Genomic DNA, 21,295 nt, shown 5'->3' with positions numbered 1-21,295 from the left:
ATAATTTGATGGGATCCGAGTTGTGAGCCGGTTGAGGATCCATCAAGGTAAGTCAATATATTTTAGAGATAACCACTTTTGGATTGTCGGTCTCTATTATGTTGATTTAGTTATCCATTTTCATAATTTTTTCCTTATAGTGAAACTGTAAATCAGCTTTAATATTGTAATCAAATCTAATTTCCAGGCTAATGAGTATTACATCCAAACAAAATTTTTAAGTTGTTCTTTTAGGTAGATAAAATGGTGTTATGTTTCTCTCTCTTCAAAGCCAAAAGCATAAAGTTAAAATTTCACAACAATTGATATGCCAATATGTTTTTTCAAATAACAAAGCTTTAATAAGTTGTATATTTCAAAATCTTAGGTATTACTTTTAATACACATAAATACTGAAATATAAACTTCTGTACAAAAAAAGTATTTATCAATTTATGTTGCATTCAAGTTCACTGAATAAATAAATTATCATGAATGTGCAAATATATTTCAAAATGAAATACCTTGTACATGAAACAGTTAGTAACATGACAATGCTGTATTTAGATGAACGTCTTAGAAGTCTGATCTACTTGGTCTAACTGCTCTGCTTTGCCAAATATTATAAACACAACCACACCAAAAATGTTCACTAAAACGAGCTGCCCAAATACAGTTAGCCAGGACCCAGTGATTTCAATCATGTGTCCTGTGATGTAAACCATTAGGAGACCTGTGGAGTGCACAGACATGAAAAGAATAAATGTGAAAAAATAAAAATTAATATTTTCATTTTCATTTCACATTTTCATTTCATTTTTTTTAAGATTTAACAAATACATTTTACTTAAAAAACAGCAGACAGTACACTTCTTCAAGTGATATCTGCTAGAAGGCACTCGTTACAGCATAACTGTGGTTTTTACAGCTCAGAATAAGACAGTTGTTAACTTGACCATAAATCAGAAAAGATAATGTGATACCTATTCCTTTAACAAACCCATTTTTGTTGTTGATTTGTTTAGTCCATATATTATGAGACCCTTGAATTATAAGATCTGTGATTTAAAATAATTGATCTATGATATAAAGTCAAAGCATGCACAACTCTTTTGTTAATTGTAAGCAATATTTCAGTGTAAAACATTTTCAATGGCAAATGACATGATAATGCACATTCATAAAATAAATATGATGTATGTTATGAATTGAATATATTTAAACAATTAACTGGTGTATATTAGGGACTATTGCTTGGTCTACTTACTTGCGAATGCAGCGCAAGTGTTCATAACACCTGTAAATAAAAAAGATAAAACTGCTTTTAAATTATATCAACACTTTATCTGTATTCACTTTAAATATTAAAAAAAGCAACTGGAAAAATTAAAGTGACATAAAACTATGAAATGTAGCAAATATCTGTTACACAGAAATATTAGTCACTGTGAAAATGGCAGACAGACCAAAGAGAGCTCCAGCACATGATGGGGCTAAATCATGCACATTCACAGCCACACCACTAGATGGACACAGACATTCAACAATTTAGTGTTCAGCATTTAGTGTTAAAATAAACACAAACAAATAAATATGCAAACAATATATAGTACGTCATATATAGTAATTTATTTATTAGTCATTTATTAAATCTAACTCTCTCTCTAATAGAGATATATATATATATATATATATATATATATAGAGAGAGAGAGAGAGAGAGAGAGAGAGAGAGAGAGAGAGAGTATAATAAATATAATGGATAAATGGTGAAATGCTGTTCTGACCTGCTATTAAAGGTAGATAAGCCAAAGGCTGCTGTGACAAAGACCACCGCATGTAGAAACGTGGTAGCTTTACACAATAAATAAATGAACACACTGCTGAGTCCCATTGCACAGAACTAAAAAGAAACCAAGCACACACACACACCACACACACAAAAATGTAAACACTTAATAATTAAATATTATTCAGTTATTTATTTTAATTGTTCATTACTAATAATTGTTGAAATAGTAGTTGTTGAACACATGTTTTTGAAACAATAAATCGTAACCATAACCATCATGAATCATAAACATGTAATCAGAAACTAGACTGTCTTAAACAAATAGAGCTCTGCAGTTTCGAATATTACAGGTCCATCAAGGTTAATAGTTACTATTAAAACCACAAAAATGCCTTGACGTAAATGAGGTGGAGTCAGTCTTACTCAACACCTAAAACCTGTAGCCACACCAGTCTTTATTGGAACAGATCTTTTCTAGTCTATGTCTGCTTCAAAGCGGTGCTTTTTGTGGCTTACATGATAATTGTCTATGTGCCTACAGGCAAGTTATATGGTACAAAACAGGAAAAAAATGCCATGGGCTGCTTGCCTTTAAGCGTTAGCTACTTCATAATTCAGCCGAACATGTCCTTACTAGACATTCAGAGCATAAGTATTTCACTGTCAATAACTACTTATTCTATAAATTCTGCACTGACTGCAGGCATTTATAAAGATTCAGCTCTAGTATGTCATACTGACATTTAGGAATAGTTTAAACTATACTGAGCACTTCGCTTAAGCAGGACTACTGTTAGTTTTAAGGACCAATTACAGGTACAGTAGACAGCAAATACTGAAAATTCACCCATGATCACTGACAAACATAGAAATCATCTGATCACTGAAACAAAATTGAAAACAACTATGATTTTAATTCAGCCTAATTGTTTGAACATCATTTGGATTTAAGGTCTATGTTTATGTGTAAGTCTGCATAATAGCTTCACATGAAAAATAATAATTCCAAGGGAAATTGGAAAATATGATTGAAAGGCTTTAAAAAAGCTTGGTGATGAAATAAAACCCAGCTGAAACACAGGTTTAGCAATAATCAGAAGGTATTTACTGAGCTATAATTGGAGCTAGAGTGGCTGTTTTTAATGAAATGATGCCATGGACAGTCTGAAAGTCTATTGCGTTATCAATAGAAATCAGTTGCTGTGACAAATCAGACAGTGCCAAAGACATTGCATTATGTTAACCTGTGCTAACAGATTTCAAGAATATAAACTTGTTCTTCAGCACAAAAATGGTACAGTTCAATCTTGCTAAAGGTCATGAGAAGAAGTCTAATGGAAAAACAGGAGCACATCCTTGTGTCAGATGAAACCAAGAAAAATTTGTGCTGCTCAGATGGTGTATTTAACGTGAACCTGGATACAGTGACACATAGTCCTGACAGCGAAGCATTAACATGGGAGATGGGTGATGATATGGGGCTATATGAGTGCAAAAGCTGTTAGAGAGATGATACCAAGATGATTATCATCTCCCCACACTGAATGTCTATAGATATACTAAAGAACTGGCTTACAAAATTATATCATATAATTCATGGTCGGTATCATGATAATGATCCAAATCACTCTGCAAATCACATAAGAAAGTGAAAACTATGAGTCACCTGACTTCAATCTGATAGAAAACCCTTGGGGGTATTTTCAAGAAAGAGTTAGAGCAATACACTGCCTCCACCAAAATAATAGCTGAAAAAAAGATTGTTTTTGAAGAATGGCAGAACTCTCCAGCAACACTGTTTTAAAATGACATTTTACAGCAGGGAATATACCTTGCTCATCAAATAGAACTAATGCAGTTAATGTAATATGATATATTTTTCAACCATTTAATATTACATTTATAATGTATTCACCTCTGTTATATACTGTAAGTGGACAAAGGTACAAATACAAGCTTTAAGGTCCAAACACAATGCTCTTCACATAGCATTGTCTGATGCCTACCTTTTATTTATTCTTTTCTGAGCCCACAATCTCTCCTCAAAATAATTTTCAGTAATGTATATACAATACTTTATGTGTTTTGTCATTATTATGTTTATAATTGCTTATATTATATTTAATTTTTCATTATGGACACAAAATAAACCATTGTTATTTAAATTACTATTTGGCTTTTGCATAACAAAAGCAACAACAACAACAACAACAACAACAACAACAATAATAATAATAATAATAATAATAATAATATTGTATAAATATATTTGTATAATAATGTAGTAATGTTTTCTTGCACCTACCTGCATTATTTTTCTGACAGTAGCTGCACCAAAACCTGCGTGTAAACAAAATTCTCTTCACACATCATTAACTTCACTGCTATATGACTTGATAAAAACCATATTGTATCTTAGTAACATATATTTAAAAATGTTTTAAAGTAAATTAAATGACTCTTGAGTATCACAATAACATTAAACATTTAAAAATGATATGTTAATTAAAACATGCTCAGGGTAGTGATTCGAATGCATTAGACCAGGGGTGTCAAACTCAGGCCCGAGGCGTAATTATATTTGGCCCGCGAGATCATATCGAATGTGTATTAGAGCTGGCCCGCCAGTATATAGCGCATACAACGCTAATACTACAAATCCCAGAATGCTTTGTTAGCGCGTTGGCGCATCAGTCGAGACCGCTGAAAAACTCCGCGTAATCAGCGCTGAATTTACCCGCCGATTTGCCTACTTTGAAGCCCAGAAATGCAGAGATGAACTGCTCGGTAATCCGTTTGTGGTGGACTTGGAAAGCGCACCAACCAACCTCCAAATGGAGCTGATTGAACTCCAGTGTAGAGACACGCTCGAGTCAAAGTACGACTCTGTGTGTGCTGCACAGTTTCCATGTTTCCTCCCCGACACACTGTTCCAACTCCGTGCCCAAGCTGCTCAAATCTTTTCTGTGTTCACCAGCACATATCTGTGTGTGTAACTGTTCTCTTTAATGAAGATGAACAAAACACCACTCAGGAGTCTCACTGATGAACACCTTCACTCAATCCTGAGGATTTCCTCAGCTCAGAGCCTAACCCCAGACATGATGCACTTTGGCTTGAACCAATGTGCATCAGAGTAAATCAGAGTGTAAAAACTGAGCTTGAATGAATGATGTCTTTATGCACTTTTTCTACCCCTAAGGCATGGACTGGTAATAGTTGAAAGATTGCTTTTTTATTAATTGAAGGAAATTATTATTATTATTATTATTATTATTATTATTATTATTATTATTATTTGCTGTGTTGTTGCCCTGTGAAAAAAGATTTACATTAAAAAGGAATTAGGTCTATAGATAGAGAGAGACATAATACCGAAACAAATACCACTGATGTGTTTTATTTCAGATTTAATTTCTCGTGTTTATAATATTAAACTTTGGTTGTTCCAGATTCAATATGTATGCATAAGTTTGTTTCCATATGAAAAGGTTCAACATTACACATCTGGAGAGATGGAAAACATGCACAATTGCAGTCAAATTTTCAATAAATATTGAGTTTGGCCCGCGATTTCGTCCCAGTTTTTAATTTTGCCCCACTGTGAATTTGAGTTTGACACCCCTGCTGTTAATCTTGATTTAAAGAAACATTGCAACAATTAACAAAGATAGCATACCTTCTTTAATGAGATAATCTGACACACAGCCTCCTAACACAGAAATAGGCAGGGCTACAAGCCAGGGGATCACATTAAACACCCAGTTCTGTTTTATCGCAGATTGGCATCAAGTAATGAAGCCAAGTGTAAATAAAAAAACAGAAATTTCAGGGTCATTAAGGTTTACAACACAATGCTTTACAAATATATGAATCTAAGACATTACTACCTTTGCATTGGGATATGTATCATCAAAGAATGTTGGCAGCCATGACAGAAGTGTGAAATGTGCACTAGTGTGGCAGATATGCGCAAAAAACATAGCCCTGTGGCAAAAAAGAGACAAAAACGATTGCTCCTCCTATATATATATATAAATATATATGTATATGAAAAATCTAAAGTATATATGTTTAAATTACTTTAACTCACAACACACAGGGCTGCTTTAAAAGATGACACCAAGTAATCTGAGAAATTGTTGCTTCAGATGCAGTTCCGGTGTTACTCCATAAAGAATCAAATGTGAATAGTGGTCCTGTAGGGTTTTCACACACAAACATAAATATACATGTGTGTTGTTGGATATTGACCGTCAATCAGTCATTAAACTGGAATACTGTTATTGTTGAATCATACTGGAACACTGCCCTTATATAAACATATATAGGCTATGGTTTAGGTGAATTACAATTCTAATGCATTCAATATTTATGGAACTCCTTCAAATGCTGAGCAGAAATATAAGAAAAACAGTGCTCCAAATTCTCTAATATTAAAGTGTACCTCTGAGTAGACACCTCCATACAGAAAATGCCCATAGCACAGAGAAGACTCCAGGTACATAAAACACACTTTCCCAGCCGCGCCAATCCAGCATGACAGACCCCAGTGCCCCTACCATCAGTATTCTAATAAAGCAAGGAAAAACAGCATTAACATGGTTCCCAAACTCAAGTCAATTCAATTCGGTTTTATCAGTATATCACAATGGAATTTGGGACAATTGTCCCAAAGCAGCTTTACAGCAAGAGGTTAGAAATTTTGAATCTATAAGTTTAGTGCCTAAAAGCTTATCCCCAATGAGCAAGCCAGTGCCGACTAAATGTGTAAATGGTTTTTGTAAATGGCTAGGAGAACCATCTAAATTACACACTTGTACAACATTTGTCTAAATTAAATAATTAATCTAAAGTTTTAATAATTGTTAATGTTTTTTCTATAAATGTGTCTAATGGTGTGTCATGTGCACTCACCCCAAGTAGCAACCACAGCCTAACATGCTCATCAGAAAGCCCCTCTCTCCCTCAGCGACACGCTGTGCACAGATGCTGTTTAGAGAGGGGTAGTGAACACCTACAACACAGAAGAGTATAAAAAAATAGCCTCAATTACATCATACTTTAAAACATTATCCCAATAATAACCTGTCGGAACTAGTTGGATTCATTTGTTGCATGCGGTGTATAAGTTCACCACAATGTCAAACAAACACTTCAGTTATTTAAGGTGATATCTATTGCAAATCAATATAAATACAGAACTGTACAAAAGTTTTAGGCAGGTGTGGAAGAAAATGCTGTTAAGTAAGAATGCTTTCAAAAAGTATTCTTTTAAAAGTGTTAATAGTTTGATTTTATCATTTAACAAAATGGAAGTAAGTGAACAGAATAGAAATCTGAATCAAATTAAGATTTGGTCTGACCACCCGTTGAAGATAGGTTGTTTCAAACATCTTGAAGAACTTACCACAGATCTTCTGTGGATGTGGGCTGCCTTAAAACTCTCTGTCTCTTCCAAGACAGACTCTATAACGTTGAGATCAGGACTCTGAGGGGGCCAAAACTAATTTCCAGGATTTATTGTTCTTCTCTACTTTAAAGATAGTTTGTTTTTTTACTATATGTTTGGAGTTGTTGTGTGGCTGCAGAATAAATTTGAGGCCAATCAGACTCCTCACTGATGGTGTTGCATGATGGAAAATACCTGCCTGTATTTCTCAGCATTGAGGACACCATTAATCCTGACCAACTCCATTTGCAGAAATGCAACACCAAACTTCCAAGGAACCTCCACCATGGTTCATTGCTGCCTGCAGACACTAATTCTTGTAATGCTTTCCAAACAAATTTGCTACAGCTAAATGTTAACAGTTTTGACATATCAGCCCAAATCAGCTGCTACCAGTTTTTGCACCACAGTTCCTTTGTTTTCACACATAGTTGACTCACTTAGCTTTCTTTCCACATCAGAGATACAGTGGTCCCCCGGAACTCGTGGGAGGTTACATTCTAAGACCCGCGAACTTTGGACGCACCCCCACAGCCCCTATGGTACCTTAGTGAATTAATCTAGACATTACACCAATAAGTTTTTGATGCATACTCAACAGAAAATGTGAAGTAATGGACATAAATGCTTTATTTATCACTTAAAATGAATAATACAATTATTTGTTTTAAAAAATGTTTATGAAATTTGTTAGTGAAAACATAGTTTAAAATGTTATTTCTAACATGCATGAACATTCGGTCCCACTGCAGATTCCTGCAAATTTTAAGTTAACCTGCAACTTGCTGTTAGGTTCCAAATGAGAACCTGTGAATTTTGAAATTGTGAAATTTAAGTTGCAAGCTCCGAACCGCAAATTATCGAGGGTTGACTGTATAGTTTTTTGACTTTTTTTTGGCTGCAGCTCTTCCATGAAGACCATTGCTGGCCAGACTTCTCCAGACAATAAACAGGCATTCTTGGGTCCCACATGGATCCTTTGTTGAAGGCACTACTGGACATTAAGTTGTCTTGCGGTCCTTAACACTCTCCATGTCTTTGTGCTTTTTCAAAATAGCTTGAATCCCCAGTCTGCCTTGACATCTTTGCCTGAGAGACTATGCTGATGCAATATTGTTTCTTGTTGCTGAGTTCAGTCTTGTCATAGTGTATAACCTGTGCCTTCCACAACCACAACCACAAACCACTGATTTTTCTTCTGTTCACTCACTTTGCATTTTGTAAATCAATCAAAATAAACCAATAAAATACACACCGACCAGGCATAACATTATGACCACTGATCTATTATGCCCTATATTGTGTTTTTCCACCGTTTGCCACCAAAACAGTCTTGACTCATTGAGCATTAACTTCTTCAGCAACTTAAGCTACAGTAGCCTAATCTGTTGGATCAAACCACACAGGCCAGCCTTCACTCCTCACTTGCATCATGACCCTGTCGCTGGTTCACCACTTTTCCTTCCTTGGACCACTTTTGATGCTGACCATTGCAGACTGGAAACACAAGACCTGCAGTTTTAAGAAAGCTCTGACCCAAGTCGTCTAGCTATCACAATTCGGCCCTTGTCAGACTCACTCAAATCTTTACACATGACAATATGTCTGCTTCTATCATATCATATCAAAATGTTCACTTGCTGCCTAATATTTCCCACCCACTAAAAGGTGCAATGATGAAGAGATAATCAATGTTATTCACTTCACTGCTCATAATGTTATATTTCTATAATTAGTGTATATTTCTGAAATCATTCTTACTTTACATCATTTTTTCACACCTTCCCAAAGCTTTTGCACAGTAATCAGCCAACACTTTAAAACCATCTGCCAAGTATAGACCTCTGATGGTGTGCTGTGGTGTGATGTTAGCAGCAGATCCTTATGTTCTGTACGTTGTAATGTGCTGCTATGTGAGAGGTGGAGGATTTGGTCTGCAGCAATGTTTAGGTAGGTGCTGTGTGTCAAAGTAACATTTATGTAAAATGAATGTAAAAATATGTATGTAAAAGAATGTAAAACTCTTAAGAGAGTGTATGGTAAACCTGGACCTTCTGAATGGTAAATACTGTGATAATTCCTGGACAATAAGCATTTTGAACTTAAGAATCAGTTGTGAGCATTTCAAGATTGTATATAGTAAAAAGTTGGTTTATCTTTTATGACATAAAAATTGAACTGCATGCTAATTCACATTAGGCTAACACACACACACACACACACACACACACACACACACTTTATCTCCTTCTCATTTGAGTGTCATTGTATTTAACATCTGCTCACCTTGTAGCACGCCCATTAAGAACCTGGCTACCGTAATGGTGATAAGCGGTGGGAGCCCCAAGTTGACCAGAAGAGGAGTTATGGCTGTCATTACTGCCCAGGAAGACGTAGAAATTATCAGGACTCGCTCACCACCAATTCTGTCAAAATATTTGTCATTTGCATTAACTTTTGTTTGGATACAGTTCTTTTTTTTTTTGTATGGACAAAGTTCTGTCTAATTAAAGACACAAAATAACCAATAATATTGGTTCCATTTTTTTATTTATTTCTCAGAAGTACCATGTACACAGGTAAATGTTACCTACTTATCACTGACATAACCTCCCAACACTTGTGTGAAGCAATAGCCCCAATAAAAGACCCCCAACACCAATCCAGACTCCTTCTTGTTCCATCCAAATTGCTTTGCCATAGTCGCTGCACAAACTGGCATGGCCATTCGTGCCCAATGGAGTAGGCAGGTGACCAGCAGCAGTGTTGAAGTCCATGTCCACACAAGTGACCTACAACAGCATTGGAAAACAACTGGTGATTCATCTAGCAAAAGCGTACTGCCTTTAACAGACAAGTCCATCAAACCAGTAAGTCAGGTTTCTCTCCATAATAGAATAGAACTCTTTATATGTAGGATGTTATGCACAATACAATGCAAATAATCCTTTTCATATGCTGATTTTTAAAATACATTGCGTTAAAATACAATACGTTGGGGTCAGACATGATACAGCACCCCTTGAGGAAAAAAGAGTTAGGCTTTGGTCAAGGACCAGAGAGCAGCACAGCAGTGCTGTGGTTTGAACTTCTCCATCGCCTTTATGAATAGGATGAACATTTACCGAACTCTGGTCATGGAAAAAACTTCAATGAGATGTGGTTTTGGAAATGCTCTACCACTCCTGGGGTTAGTTTCACACACCCAATCTAAGATGGCTGGTTACAAGCAGACTGACCATAGCTACTTACACACCTTCTCAAAGACATTTGCATGTTCTTCCTTAAAGACATATGCTGCCCTGAATGCAAACACACTGAATGCAAACACACTGACATTTTGTGGAGCTCTGAGTGGGACACAAATGCAATGTATACACCTTTTATACACCTCAATTACACCTAACAAGATCTTTCCCACAGCTGCTCTAATTAATGGTCTGAACCTTCACATATACTTGACATATTGACATATTCCTCCCTAAGTAAATTGCACACTTTGCAAAGTTAGCTGTGCTTGTGGGTTTGGCCACAAAAAGAGCAGTTGCTCAACATACCAACACCAATGTACTCATTTTCATTAGGTGCCACTTTATTTTATTTCTAAAGTACAAATCTACATAGCAAGTATCAGAACAAAGAGAGAAGGAAAAACAAAGCAAACAAGACACACTCAGATGACACACACACACACACACACTTTAACCTTAAAACTCTTAAACTCTTTAACCTTAATAGGTCACACTTTCTAAACTATATATATATTTATTTATATCTATTGAGTTCCATTCCATAGAAATGAACATGACTTCACATGTTCTTCACTAAACCACCACCAAAGTTCTGCTCAAGTCACCAAATAAATGCATTAAATGTAATGACAGCTTACAGTACAGTTTATTAAAGAGCTAGACTTTATAATCGATAAACATGGACTTTTACAGACTTTTACGTAAACTGGGCAGCAGATCATTTTTTAATTAGCGACACCTCACCTGGGCCAGAGTCCCAAAGCTTCTTTCCCCGCCTTTTTGTCGGGCTCGAGCGCGTGCCCGTGCTCACAGATGTTTCTATCCGCATGTGAAGTGACACTTTCTGATTTCTGTTCCATGAACCTGCAGCACTGGGTTCATTCGGTTAACCCAGCTACTGAACAGACTGTGTAGGAAGTTGGTAAACAAAAACATATGATCGCAACTTGTTCTCGACAGGTAGGCAGGACAAGCTCGACGAGATAAATTTGCATATAATTAAATATTTATAAGCATGGGGCATGACGGGTTTCGTTTTAGATTTGTTTCGAAGAAGTATTGTAGGAAAAACAGATTGATTAAAAAAAAGGAACAGCTGGATATGGAAGCCCGTTTCCGCCACTTTATTTATATATCTTTATTTATATCTCTTTATACCTATAAACATAATCGAACACTTTCACTACTACACCTGAAATGTGTTGAGCTAAACTTTGCACGTTGTTACATTATTTGTACGATTTGATTTCTATGCATATTCAAAGTAATGATAAACAGTGTTGGACGAAGTAAACAAAACATGTACCTGAGTAAAAGTAGAGATACATTAGGTAAATATTACTCCAGTAAAAGTTAAAATAAAGTATAAAGTTATAAAGTTCTGTTATCAAGACTCTTCCTAATGTTACTCTTAGCACAATCTATTATTAGAATGATATTAAGGAGTTAAACACTGGTTGATATCTAATACGTTATCATGAGCCCAGAAACCTTCCTAAAGAAAAATCGAGCAAATGAGGCCACGGGTGCTGTTCGAGTCAGGAGTTTCTTCCACCATTTATTCCTCTGAAAATGTTCTGCTTGATGTAGGACTGACACTGAACTCTATGTTCTTGATAAGTAGGAGTAATGGCGGTTCCAGCTCTGCTTCAGCTACCGTCACTGGATGAGTAAGATATTCTCAGAGCAGTCCACAATTTAGGATGTATTTCTGAGAGTTCAATTTCATGTATAAATATCACCCTTTTTTTCTTCTTGCTCCCGTTAGGGGTCGCCACAGCGCATAATCCGTCTCCATACTACTCTGAAAAAGCAATAACTGGAAAAGAAATATCACCCTAAATGCGTTTATTGCACAACTAAATTCACGATTTATCAGAACTAATAACCGAACAACTCCTTGGCTAATTGTAGCTATAAGATACATACAACATCTCTATCCTTATAATATATGTATTTTACATGAGCATTTTAAACTGTGCTGGACTTACTGAACTCAGTTCAGGACCTGTTTTTTATTTTATATTTTTCCTTTATTAAAAGACAAACAATTTTGCATTCAATGAAATATCGAACATATAATAAAAAAAAAGTAATAATTTTTTTTTTTCATCCAAGTAAAAAATATGATCTTTTCCCCTTATCTCAATTTTAGTACCAGTCAACATAGTAATAAACATTCAACCTCAACCCGTACATACATTCGAAAACATAAGATGTATAACAGTGTCAGCCTTCATTCCACAAAAAACCTACAGAATTCAGGAAGATCAGTTTGATATCTTTTTAGATACTGGTTTGTTGAATAAATTTTATGTACAGTTCAGGACCTGTTTAGTACAATCACAGAAAACCTTTATGACATCACCTCAATTAAAAGTAACCAAATCAATAAGTGCTTTTTAACTACAATCCAACTAGACTAGTTATGTTGTAATTGTTTTGTTGCTACACACATTATAATAAACTACATACTATAAATCATTATATTATGCAAGCTAAAGTAGTGATAGAGCTGCATACACACCTTTATCTTTTGCACGTTTTCCCCCTACTTCTTTTCTCTTTTTTTCTGAATTGGGCTCCTGAGGGTTTAGAGCTTGTTTTTGTTTGTGCATAATTTTATTTGGATTCAGCTCTCGTGAGGTCGTGACGTCACCCAGCCCCGCCTCTCTGTGGGTGCAGACCACCGAGTCCCGACCAGGTTTATTCATCACCGTGATATGATATAATAATGGACTCATAAATAAAAAGGAGCGACTGATTTTGCGGAATCGAGTTGAGTAAAAAAATTAAGATATTTGACTTAGAAATGTAGTGAAGTTAAAGTCTCCTCAAAGGAAAATACTTGAGTCAAATACAGATACACGAAAAAACTACTTAAGTACAGTAACGAATTACATTAATTTCGTTACTGTCAACCACTGCTTTTAAATGTGTTCAGGTATTAACATATACAATTTGTTATAGTTACATTGAACATGTTTTCCTGTCGAAACTAACATTGAATTTCGTTTTTAAGAGCCAATACAGCTTCGCCTGAAAAAGTCATTTAGTCGCTGTACATTTGCTGGTCATATATAATTTTCAGAACGATTTAATAGAAAATAAAATATTCTGTAAATAAACATTATTTTGCTACCAATCGGTAGAATTTGACTTGCCTAGCCAGTTTGTAAGGTACAAATGTTAGTGTAACGTGGCAACAAAAAAAAAAAAAAAAGAAGAAGTAAAATACAATAACAAAATCGGAAGTAGAAGAACACAGGTGGCCTGTACAGATTCCTGACCACAACCCCATTCAACACCATTGGTTAAACTGAAATTCTGACAGAACACCAAACCTCCTTCCCATTACATAGTGCCTGATCTCACTACTGATTTTGTAGCTGAATGAACATTGAAGGCCACAGCTACTAAATCTGATGGAAAGCCTTCCCAGAAGAGTGGAGTTATTAAAACCATAAAGAGAGCACAAAATATAAAATAAGATGTAATCAGGGCTTTACAAACCTTTGGTCATATAGTGTATGCATACATGAAGGTATCATAACTGATTAATTACATCAATTCATCCAAAAATTTAATTCTATGCAAACTAGAGTTAACTATATTAAATATCCTGCTGGATTCTTCTCTCAAGTGCGAGTCTCAACAGTAAAACTCACCTGGGCCAAGGTCCTGTCTCGTTGTTCTCCCCTGTTTTCATAGGCTTGCTCGTGTGCAAATGTTTAACATTTTGTTCAACTTCCATTCAATAGCAGCACTGTTTGTTGCTCGTGAGGCTGCACTGCATGAAGTCGATTAAGCCAAACTTTCAAACACACTTTCGATAAGAAAAACACCAGACTGTGAGAACCGCTGGACAGGAACTACAGGTATGACATGTTTCAATAATAGCTCATGCATTTGCATACTCATGCTGAAAAATTCTCCTGAGGTATGCGTATGTATTTTATGAAAAAAAGAGGATACACATTTTGTTTCAAAGAAATTCTTTATTGTACCTGAAAATCTGAATGTAAAAACAGGAGAGGTTGAAGAATGCATTTTGAATAAATAATGTAAAAAAAAAAAAAATTACAACGATAAATAAAATACAAACTTCAGTAGCATGTACAAATCTAAAATCAAAAGGGTAATGTAGCAAATTGTTGAGGCATTTAAAAATGCGTGGAACTTAAATAAAATTAGCTTATTAAATCTACAAAACAAATTGCCCCCATTCCTGTGCTTGGCATGTTCACTTTACGTTGCTCACCATTTAAGCAAGGTTTATTTCCATTCCAAGCAAAAATGCAAGGCTAGTTTTCATTCTCTCACACAAACACTCTCACTTTACCCTAGCCAACCAGCGCAAGGCACAGCAGAAGAACAAACCAGAAGACTGTGTCCCCATCACAACACAGCAATTGTATAAAGCACAATTTCTGACAAAAGTGTTGATTTCCAGTATAAAACAATTCAGGAGCCTTTCCATATAGAAAGCTTAACACTCATGAAAACTAGGGGTGTAAACCTCAGGCTTCAACACATTTACGGCATTTAGCGGACGCCCTTGTTCAGAGCGACGTAGAAAAGTGCACACCGCAAGATATATTTTTCTATATTTAAATTTAGGCTGCGATTATATATTTGTCGATCCCACTGAATCAGATTCAATTTAGTAGCCTCCAATTAATATTCAATTCAATTTGTTTAGTGCCTGATGTAAGCCTGCCTTTAATTTGTAAATAAAGAAATACACAAAGACTTTTTTAGGCATCAGTGTTAATAGCAATTTACTTGCTAGCTTATATACAATCAGTTTACAATATCATTTTTTACATAAGAGTTATCCGTTTAATTACGAACAACAATAATTACTGTTGCCACGGCTCCTCTGTCATTGGGTTTAATTTGATGCAATGATCCAGACTGCCCGATCGTTACACCCCTACAACCTTAATAAGCAGCACTCAATAAATGTAAAAAAAACAAAAAACAAAAAACAAAAAAAACCCAAGAAAAACACAGAACAGAAAAAACAACTTAAAAACAAAATGATGCGGATGTTTACGACATGGATATTTGAAAATAAGGTCTATAGGATTACATTTTATTCTGAAAATGGGTGTCAAGCTAAATTACTTTTTCATATATTTACTTTGATTCGCATATCTGCTTTCAAAATATAATACAATATACAGTTAAGTTAGATCTCCTGTATGAGAGACAAACAAATTGCTAGTTCGTATTCATATATATGGTCCATTTACTGACTGTTTATAAATAAGGGGAAATATTTCAGTACGGCACAGATGTCCATTTCGTCGCCAGTTCTTACTTAGGGTCTTCAATTGTGCCCTTACTAAGGTCTGTCATTTTGGGGTATTTGACTTTTTTCTGGTCAAGTTCATTCTGTGCCCACAACAAGAGCTTCAGCAGTTTGGCCAGTTTTGGTGTTGACTCCCTGTTTTCATAGTCGAGGACTGCCTGGTTCACCTCACTCCAAACCTGCAAGAAGAGACATGTTTTGCTTAGCTTGAAAGTTTCTTCACACGATTACGCCACCTGGTGGAGGATAAACAGAGCGCATTTCCAGAGACTTTTAAATACATTTAACAAACCGAACAGAAATGTTTTACTTTTTACACCATTCTTATTATTAAAACTAGCTAAAAGTCAGGTGAAAAACTGATTATCACTGTCAAAGGATGGAATATATTAAGCAGCAGATTCAATTCTTGAAGGTGTTGTATTGGCCAGCTAAAGGATCTGTGCAGCTTTGATGGTTACACACATGGTCAGAGCACCTTCAATACCACAGATCTTGTGGTATCTTTACAGGATGCGGTATTTAGCAGCTACCAGACAGCTGCCTGTCTTTTTCAAACTCACAGAAGAGCAGACAAAGTTAATGCTTGCTATAATCAAAATGTGTCAGGACACAGAGTCTACCACTGAAAGCATCTACAATGGGCAGGTGAGCATCACAACTGGACCCCCAGAGCAATAAAAGAAGCCTGGTTAGATGAATAAAGTTTTCATTTACATCATGTGGACAACCACGTGGAAGTGCATCACTTACTAGGTCACAAATACTGTACTTCCAACACGCTTTATATTATTTAAAAAAATAAAAATTGATAAAAAATAAATAAATAAGCTGAAATTCTGGACTGCACAGAACCAAAAAACCCTCACCTTCTGTCGCTGCATCATATTCAGAAGGTCTCCGAAAGGTGACTCTTCAGGGTTGTCGAAAGCCAGCAAGGCCAGGGTTCTCTCCATCTCAGTCAGACACTCTCTGCTCTCTTCACCTTGTTCAGCCAGTTGCGACTGTGCAAACTCCAGTGCAGCCTCCGTCTCCCGCAGACGAATCAGCTCGATCAAATGCTGCTGCTGCAGGAGAGGAAAACGTATATCTGTATTTCAGACAGGGCTCAATGGGAACAGTCTTATATCTCCACTTTCACACCTCTAGGGTAAAGAGGTCCAAACATCCCTTTTATCTGACGGTGAAAAGTTGAATATTATCCGGTAATAGCTACTAAGCACTGAAAGCCATTTTCATCCGACGCAAACTACCATACTAAAACTGTGCAAACAAAATTAAAATACATAAAATGATAAATAAAAGAAAATATGCCCTCATTTAATTCTTCATTTAAATACTTAAATAACATGTAAAAAACACAAGCAAGTTCACAGTCAGAAATCTGGTTAAAAATTAAGTACACCCTATAATTGGATAATACTGAGAACCACCTTCAGCAACAATAAGCTAAAGTAGGCATTTTCTGTAGGAGTTTAAGAGTCTGGTACATTGTTTTGGAGAACTTTGGCCCACTCTATAAAATTTCTTTAGTTTAAGTCAGTCTCAGTTTTTAAAATAAATTTACTGTTTTTTTGTTACATGATAGAAATAATACAAATAAATAATAATCCTATTTACCTGAAGATGGAAGTAGAGATATCGGTTGGTGTCCAAGAGTTCTGGATGAAGGCTGTTAATGAGAGAGATGGCTTCCTGAATCTGCCCTTTCAGAATCATCTCCCTGATTTTTATCCGCTCATCCAGAGAGTCCAGATCCACGCTGGGCTCAATGCCTGACTCCATCCGAAACTTCTCTGCAGCCTCTTTAAAACCCTCTGTGGAAAAACAAACTTCTGTCAACTTTCTGGCAATTTATTTGCTTGATTTAGTATGTACAACTGGGCTGCTAACTGTAAAGTGCTAAAATGCTTTCAGTAGCATAGATTTTACCAAATGACAGGCACTTAGATTTATAGTTTGTACTTTTAAACATTGTCTTTATGTTCTGCCTGTGAGGTCACATCAGACTGTTAGTCAGTTTAACACAGTAAAATAAAAACTGGCTGTTTAAACCCTGGTTACCCAAGTGTCTTTTGTCTATGTGATCACATACAGACTACAAATAAGTCATTTTCCATAAGTGCATTAAGTTGAACAATGTTGGGCATCATTCAACAGAGCTGGAGTGTAATAAAAAAAGGAAATGAATACTATTATTTTTCAGTGGACATGCAAGAAAATTACAAATGTGCCTGTGGAAAAGATACAGGCAAAAGAGCATCATAATTCCCTTCACCTTTTTCAGAACTACATGAAGCTCATGTGTAAAGCGGTTTTATTATCCAACACACATGAAACGTATTATAATGCCCAATCTTTTTCCGATGAAGGGCCAACAATCAAATTTGAGGGCCGGGGGCTGAAAATAAACGTTTCATTGTACCAAAAATTATATAATGATTCTCAAGATCAGTGATGGTTCAGTGGTTAAGGGTCTGGAATCATAAAGTTGTGGGTTTCAGCACCACCATTAGGTCCATAAACACGGCTCATACTTTCTTTGCTTCAGAGTGCAGTATTATTGCTAACTCCAGCTTTCAACAAGCTTGAACATGAAAAGAATGAATTTCACTGTGCTGTAATGTATATGTGCAAAAAGCCTCTTCTGTTCAGTTGCCATGATTCCTTTCATTTATGATTTCATTATACTTTGGATCTTTTGTGCAAGCTTTTTTATTGTACAAAAACATGAAACAGCTCTTCATTTTTCAAAAGTTCTTCCAAAATAACATTTTCCCCTTTTTGTCCTCTTTTCATATATTTCATGATTGGCCAAATAAAAGGTCACCGCTGGCCAACTTTGGCCCTCAGGCTCTAATTTGGGCATCTTTACTCTACAGTATTCACATACATGCATAAATCCTACACAGGACAGTGAGAACACGTCAATGAAACTTACATACCAGTTACTAAATAGTTCATAATGAGGCGGTTCATATCTGCTCTCTGGATGTGCACATTATTCAGCTTCTCCATCCACTCCTCCTTCGTGATATCTTCTGGCTTTTCTGCGTAGCTCATCATAAACCCGCCACTGGAGACGTTTCTCTAATAAAACTGCAATTAAAGTCGAGAAAGAATGCAACAAGATAATCAGCCATCATGACAAAGATACGATTTAAACTATGGGACAGTTTCTGTTAAAGATCTGGAGCATCTGGGATGTTCTTGTCATGTGCATGCAACAGCTGGTCAGCGGTGGATGAACGAATGAAGGAGCAGCAGCGTGATGCGGCGGGTTCGTATTTTCGCGGTGTTTTCAGCCTCGTCTCGTCGTTCACTTAAACCCGGGTGAAGTACACTTCACTTCAGGACATGCGGTTTTGGAAATGCAAACATGGCACCGACTAGAAGTGTTAAAAACGACTTAAAACTTAATTCGTAACAAAGCGGTCAATTTGATCTTATTCTCGGTGGGGGACAAAATAATGGCGGCGTCAAGAGGAAGCAAAACAATCGAGCCTGGAACTCAAAACGACTGTCACTGAAACGACACAGAAAACCGCAGGTATCTGGAGGCCAAATGACGCGCATAGATTCATAATACGAATATCATCCCGTTTCTGTTGCATTAAAACATGTAACGCACTGACATTTATAACCAAATACTTACAAAATAAGTGTTGACGATGGAGCTGGGCCTGGTTCTGAAATCACGCGATAGAATTATGCGCTCTGAACGAGATTTCCGAGGATCTATGCGACTGGCCAGCGCTATGACGTCACAGTTGCTGTGGCAGAGCTGTTCATGTTGCCAAATAATTCTTTATCAATTTCAATCGCGTTAAATAATGGGTCTGAATTATACATAATATAAAGACATATACATCTTTTTGTGTTGTTTGTTTATTTTTTTGAGGGGGGTGTCGATCTCAAATGATCATAATTAAATTATTTTAATATTATATTCCTTCATAGTATAATTAAAAATATCAAAAACAATTATTTGTATTTATTAAATTCGGCGCTGAGACTATTTTTGAATTTATTTCCTTTTGTTTCATACGAAATCTGATTAATATATATATATTGACGTAAAAAATGCAGGCACATATATAAATATATAACAATGAAACGTTTGATCGACTAAGACGCAGTGCTATAAATGACATGAATATAGACTAGAGAGGAGAGCGGACATGCGGGTTTGAATACCACGTGACCCGGGTAAGATTTTAAATTCGGCTCTTAGTATTTATAAATATTTTACAAAATGCATTTCCAAATCGGCAATAATAATCTAGGGTCAGAATTTTCCGTGGACACACTAAAATATAAACATTATCATGCTTTGATTACTCGTACTTGTGTATTAATATTTCTAAGCAAAATAATAATACAAATAAATAACGTTTATTTATGTTTATTTTTGTATTTGTTGCAGTTTGTTTTATAGACCATTTGTAATTTAACATTGTCTTTATCAGCATTAGTGAAGTAAAATAATTCACACACAGGAAAAAATAGACAATTTTTAGACGAATATTTTAAACATTTTTTGGGGGTAAAAGGTGTCACATGTTTAAGGTATTAAATGATACAAATAATATCATGCTATACTCCATAACATGTATATATAAAAGCTGATTAAATGTACAGAAAATACAAAACTTGCGCATCACATTAACAAGGTGTAAGCCTGCATGAGGGGCGAACTATGACAATTTCTCGCTGTTTTATTTTAATATTTTATTATTATTATTATTATTATTATTATTATTATTATTATTATTATTATTTACCGGTAAGGATATCACGGCCCGCAGAGCGTTCAGAGCGGCGCGCATGCGCCATCGCGCGATAACGATGAAGCGCGAGGCTTCGGGATTGATTGTGGAGGATACAGAAGGATACTGGAGGATGCTGAATCCGTTTGTTATTTTCGCCAGCAGACTGAGAGCATCGTTGGTTCTTGTTTGTTAGGGCGTATCTCTCTTTTCCGCGTCGACACTGACGAAACACACGGCAGGATGACCTGTGGCCAAAACCGGGCAAAGTGTTTCCAGCTGCGTTCATTGTTTCAAGAAAAGAAAACAATCACCTCCACCTGAGCACGTTATAAGTGTCACTGTGCCGCTCGTCTATATAACATCTACCCAGGGATTAGTGGCCTGCCCAATCACATCAGGGTGTGTGCACAAACAGTCTGTTTTTACACAGAGCATGTCACATGTTTTTGGGGTAATAGATTAGATGACCTCCATTTGTTATTTTGTTAAACATTATTGCATTAATGCTCGAGTTCTATTATATTATAAATAATAATGATGATTTTAGTAGTTATAAAACAACACAACCCATCAAAACAACTGAGGTTTGTAGACCATGTTTTATGAGTCCTCTTTCGAGAGATTGTTTTATATGTATAATTTACGGTGTATGAGATGTTTGAACAAATTAGTGAAGGCTTGTGCAATAGGCGAACTCAAACCGGAAATCATCATCATCACAACAGCTATTTT

At 35.9% G+C, this 21,295-nt stretch overlaps 2 protein-coding genes across 7 annotated transcripts; both read right to left on the bottom strand.

The window, feature by feature from the left end:
- Nucleotides 1-327: 327 nt before the first annotated feature.
- slc17a9a (solute carrier family 17 member 9a) lies at nucleotides 328-14,296 on the bottom strand. Of its 5 annotated transcripts, XM_046872359.1 has the most exons (14): nucleotides 13,002-13,305; nucleotides 11,219-11,381; nucleotides 9,818-10,015; nucleotides 9,510-9,649; nucleotides 6,689-6,788; nucleotides 6,219-6,343; nucleotides 5,865-5,970; nucleotides 5,662-5,758; nucleotides 5,451-5,538; nucleotides 4,077-4,111; nucleotides 1,767-1,882; nucleotides 1,446-1,501; nucleotides 1,247-1,276; nucleotides 328-712 (listed from the first exon to the last, which is right to left on the bottom strand). In XM_046872359.1, exons 2-14 carry the CDS (start codon nucleotides 11,332-11,334, stop codon nucleotides 543-545), a joined length of 1,377 nt encoding a protein of 458 aa, XP_046728315.1. In that variant the 5' UTR covers nucleotides 11,335-11,381; nucleotides 13,002-13,305; the 3' UTR covers nucleotides 328-542. The 5 variants fall into 5 exon arrangements, with proteins under 5 accessions (XP_046728315.1, XP_046728316.1, XP_046728318.1 ...); XM_046872360.1 differs by lacking the exons at nucleotides 11,219-11,381; nucleotides 13,002-13,305 and adding an exon at nucleotides 14,143-14,296; XM_046872362.1 differs by lacking the exon at nucleotides 11,219-11,381.
- Nucleotides 14,297-15,551: 1,255 nt separating this feature from the next.
- On the bottom strand, nucleotides 15,552-20,842 carry gid8a (GID complex subunit 8 homolog a (S. cerevisiae)). 2 transcript variants are annotated; one of them, XM_046872293.1, is made up of 5 exons: nucleotides 20,576-20,842; nucleotides 18,737-18,890; nucleotides 17,412-17,608; nucleotides 16,661-16,858; nucleotides 15,552-15,970 (listed from the first exon to the last, which is right to left on the bottom strand). In XM_046872293.1, the coding sequence occupies exons 2-5, from the start codon at nucleotides 18,855-18,857 to the stop codon at nucleotides 15,797-15,799; spliced, it is 690 nt and encodes a 229-aa protein (XP_046728249.1). In that variant the 5' UTR covers nucleotides 18,858-18,890; nucleotides 20,576-20,842; the 3' UTR covers nucleotides 15,552-15,796. The 2 variants fall into 2 exon arrangements, with proteins under 2 accessions (XP_046728249.1, XP_046728248.1); XM_046872292.1 differs by lacking the exon at nucleotides 20,576-20,842 and adding an exon at nucleotides 19,447-19,586.
- Nucleotides 20,843-21,295: the final 453 nt, after the last annotated feature.

The sequence above is a fragment of the Silurus meridionalis genome, chromosome 17, assembly GCF_014805685.1.
Source record: "Silurus meridionalis isolate SWU-2019-XX chromosome 17, ASM1480568v1, whole genome shotgun sequence".
In the NCBI taxonomy this organism is placed as follows: Eukaryota; Metazoa; Chordata; class Actinopteri; order Siluriformes; family Siluridae; genus Silurus; species Silurus meridionalis.
This window is presented reverse-complemented; position numbering and strand designations above follow the sequence as displayed.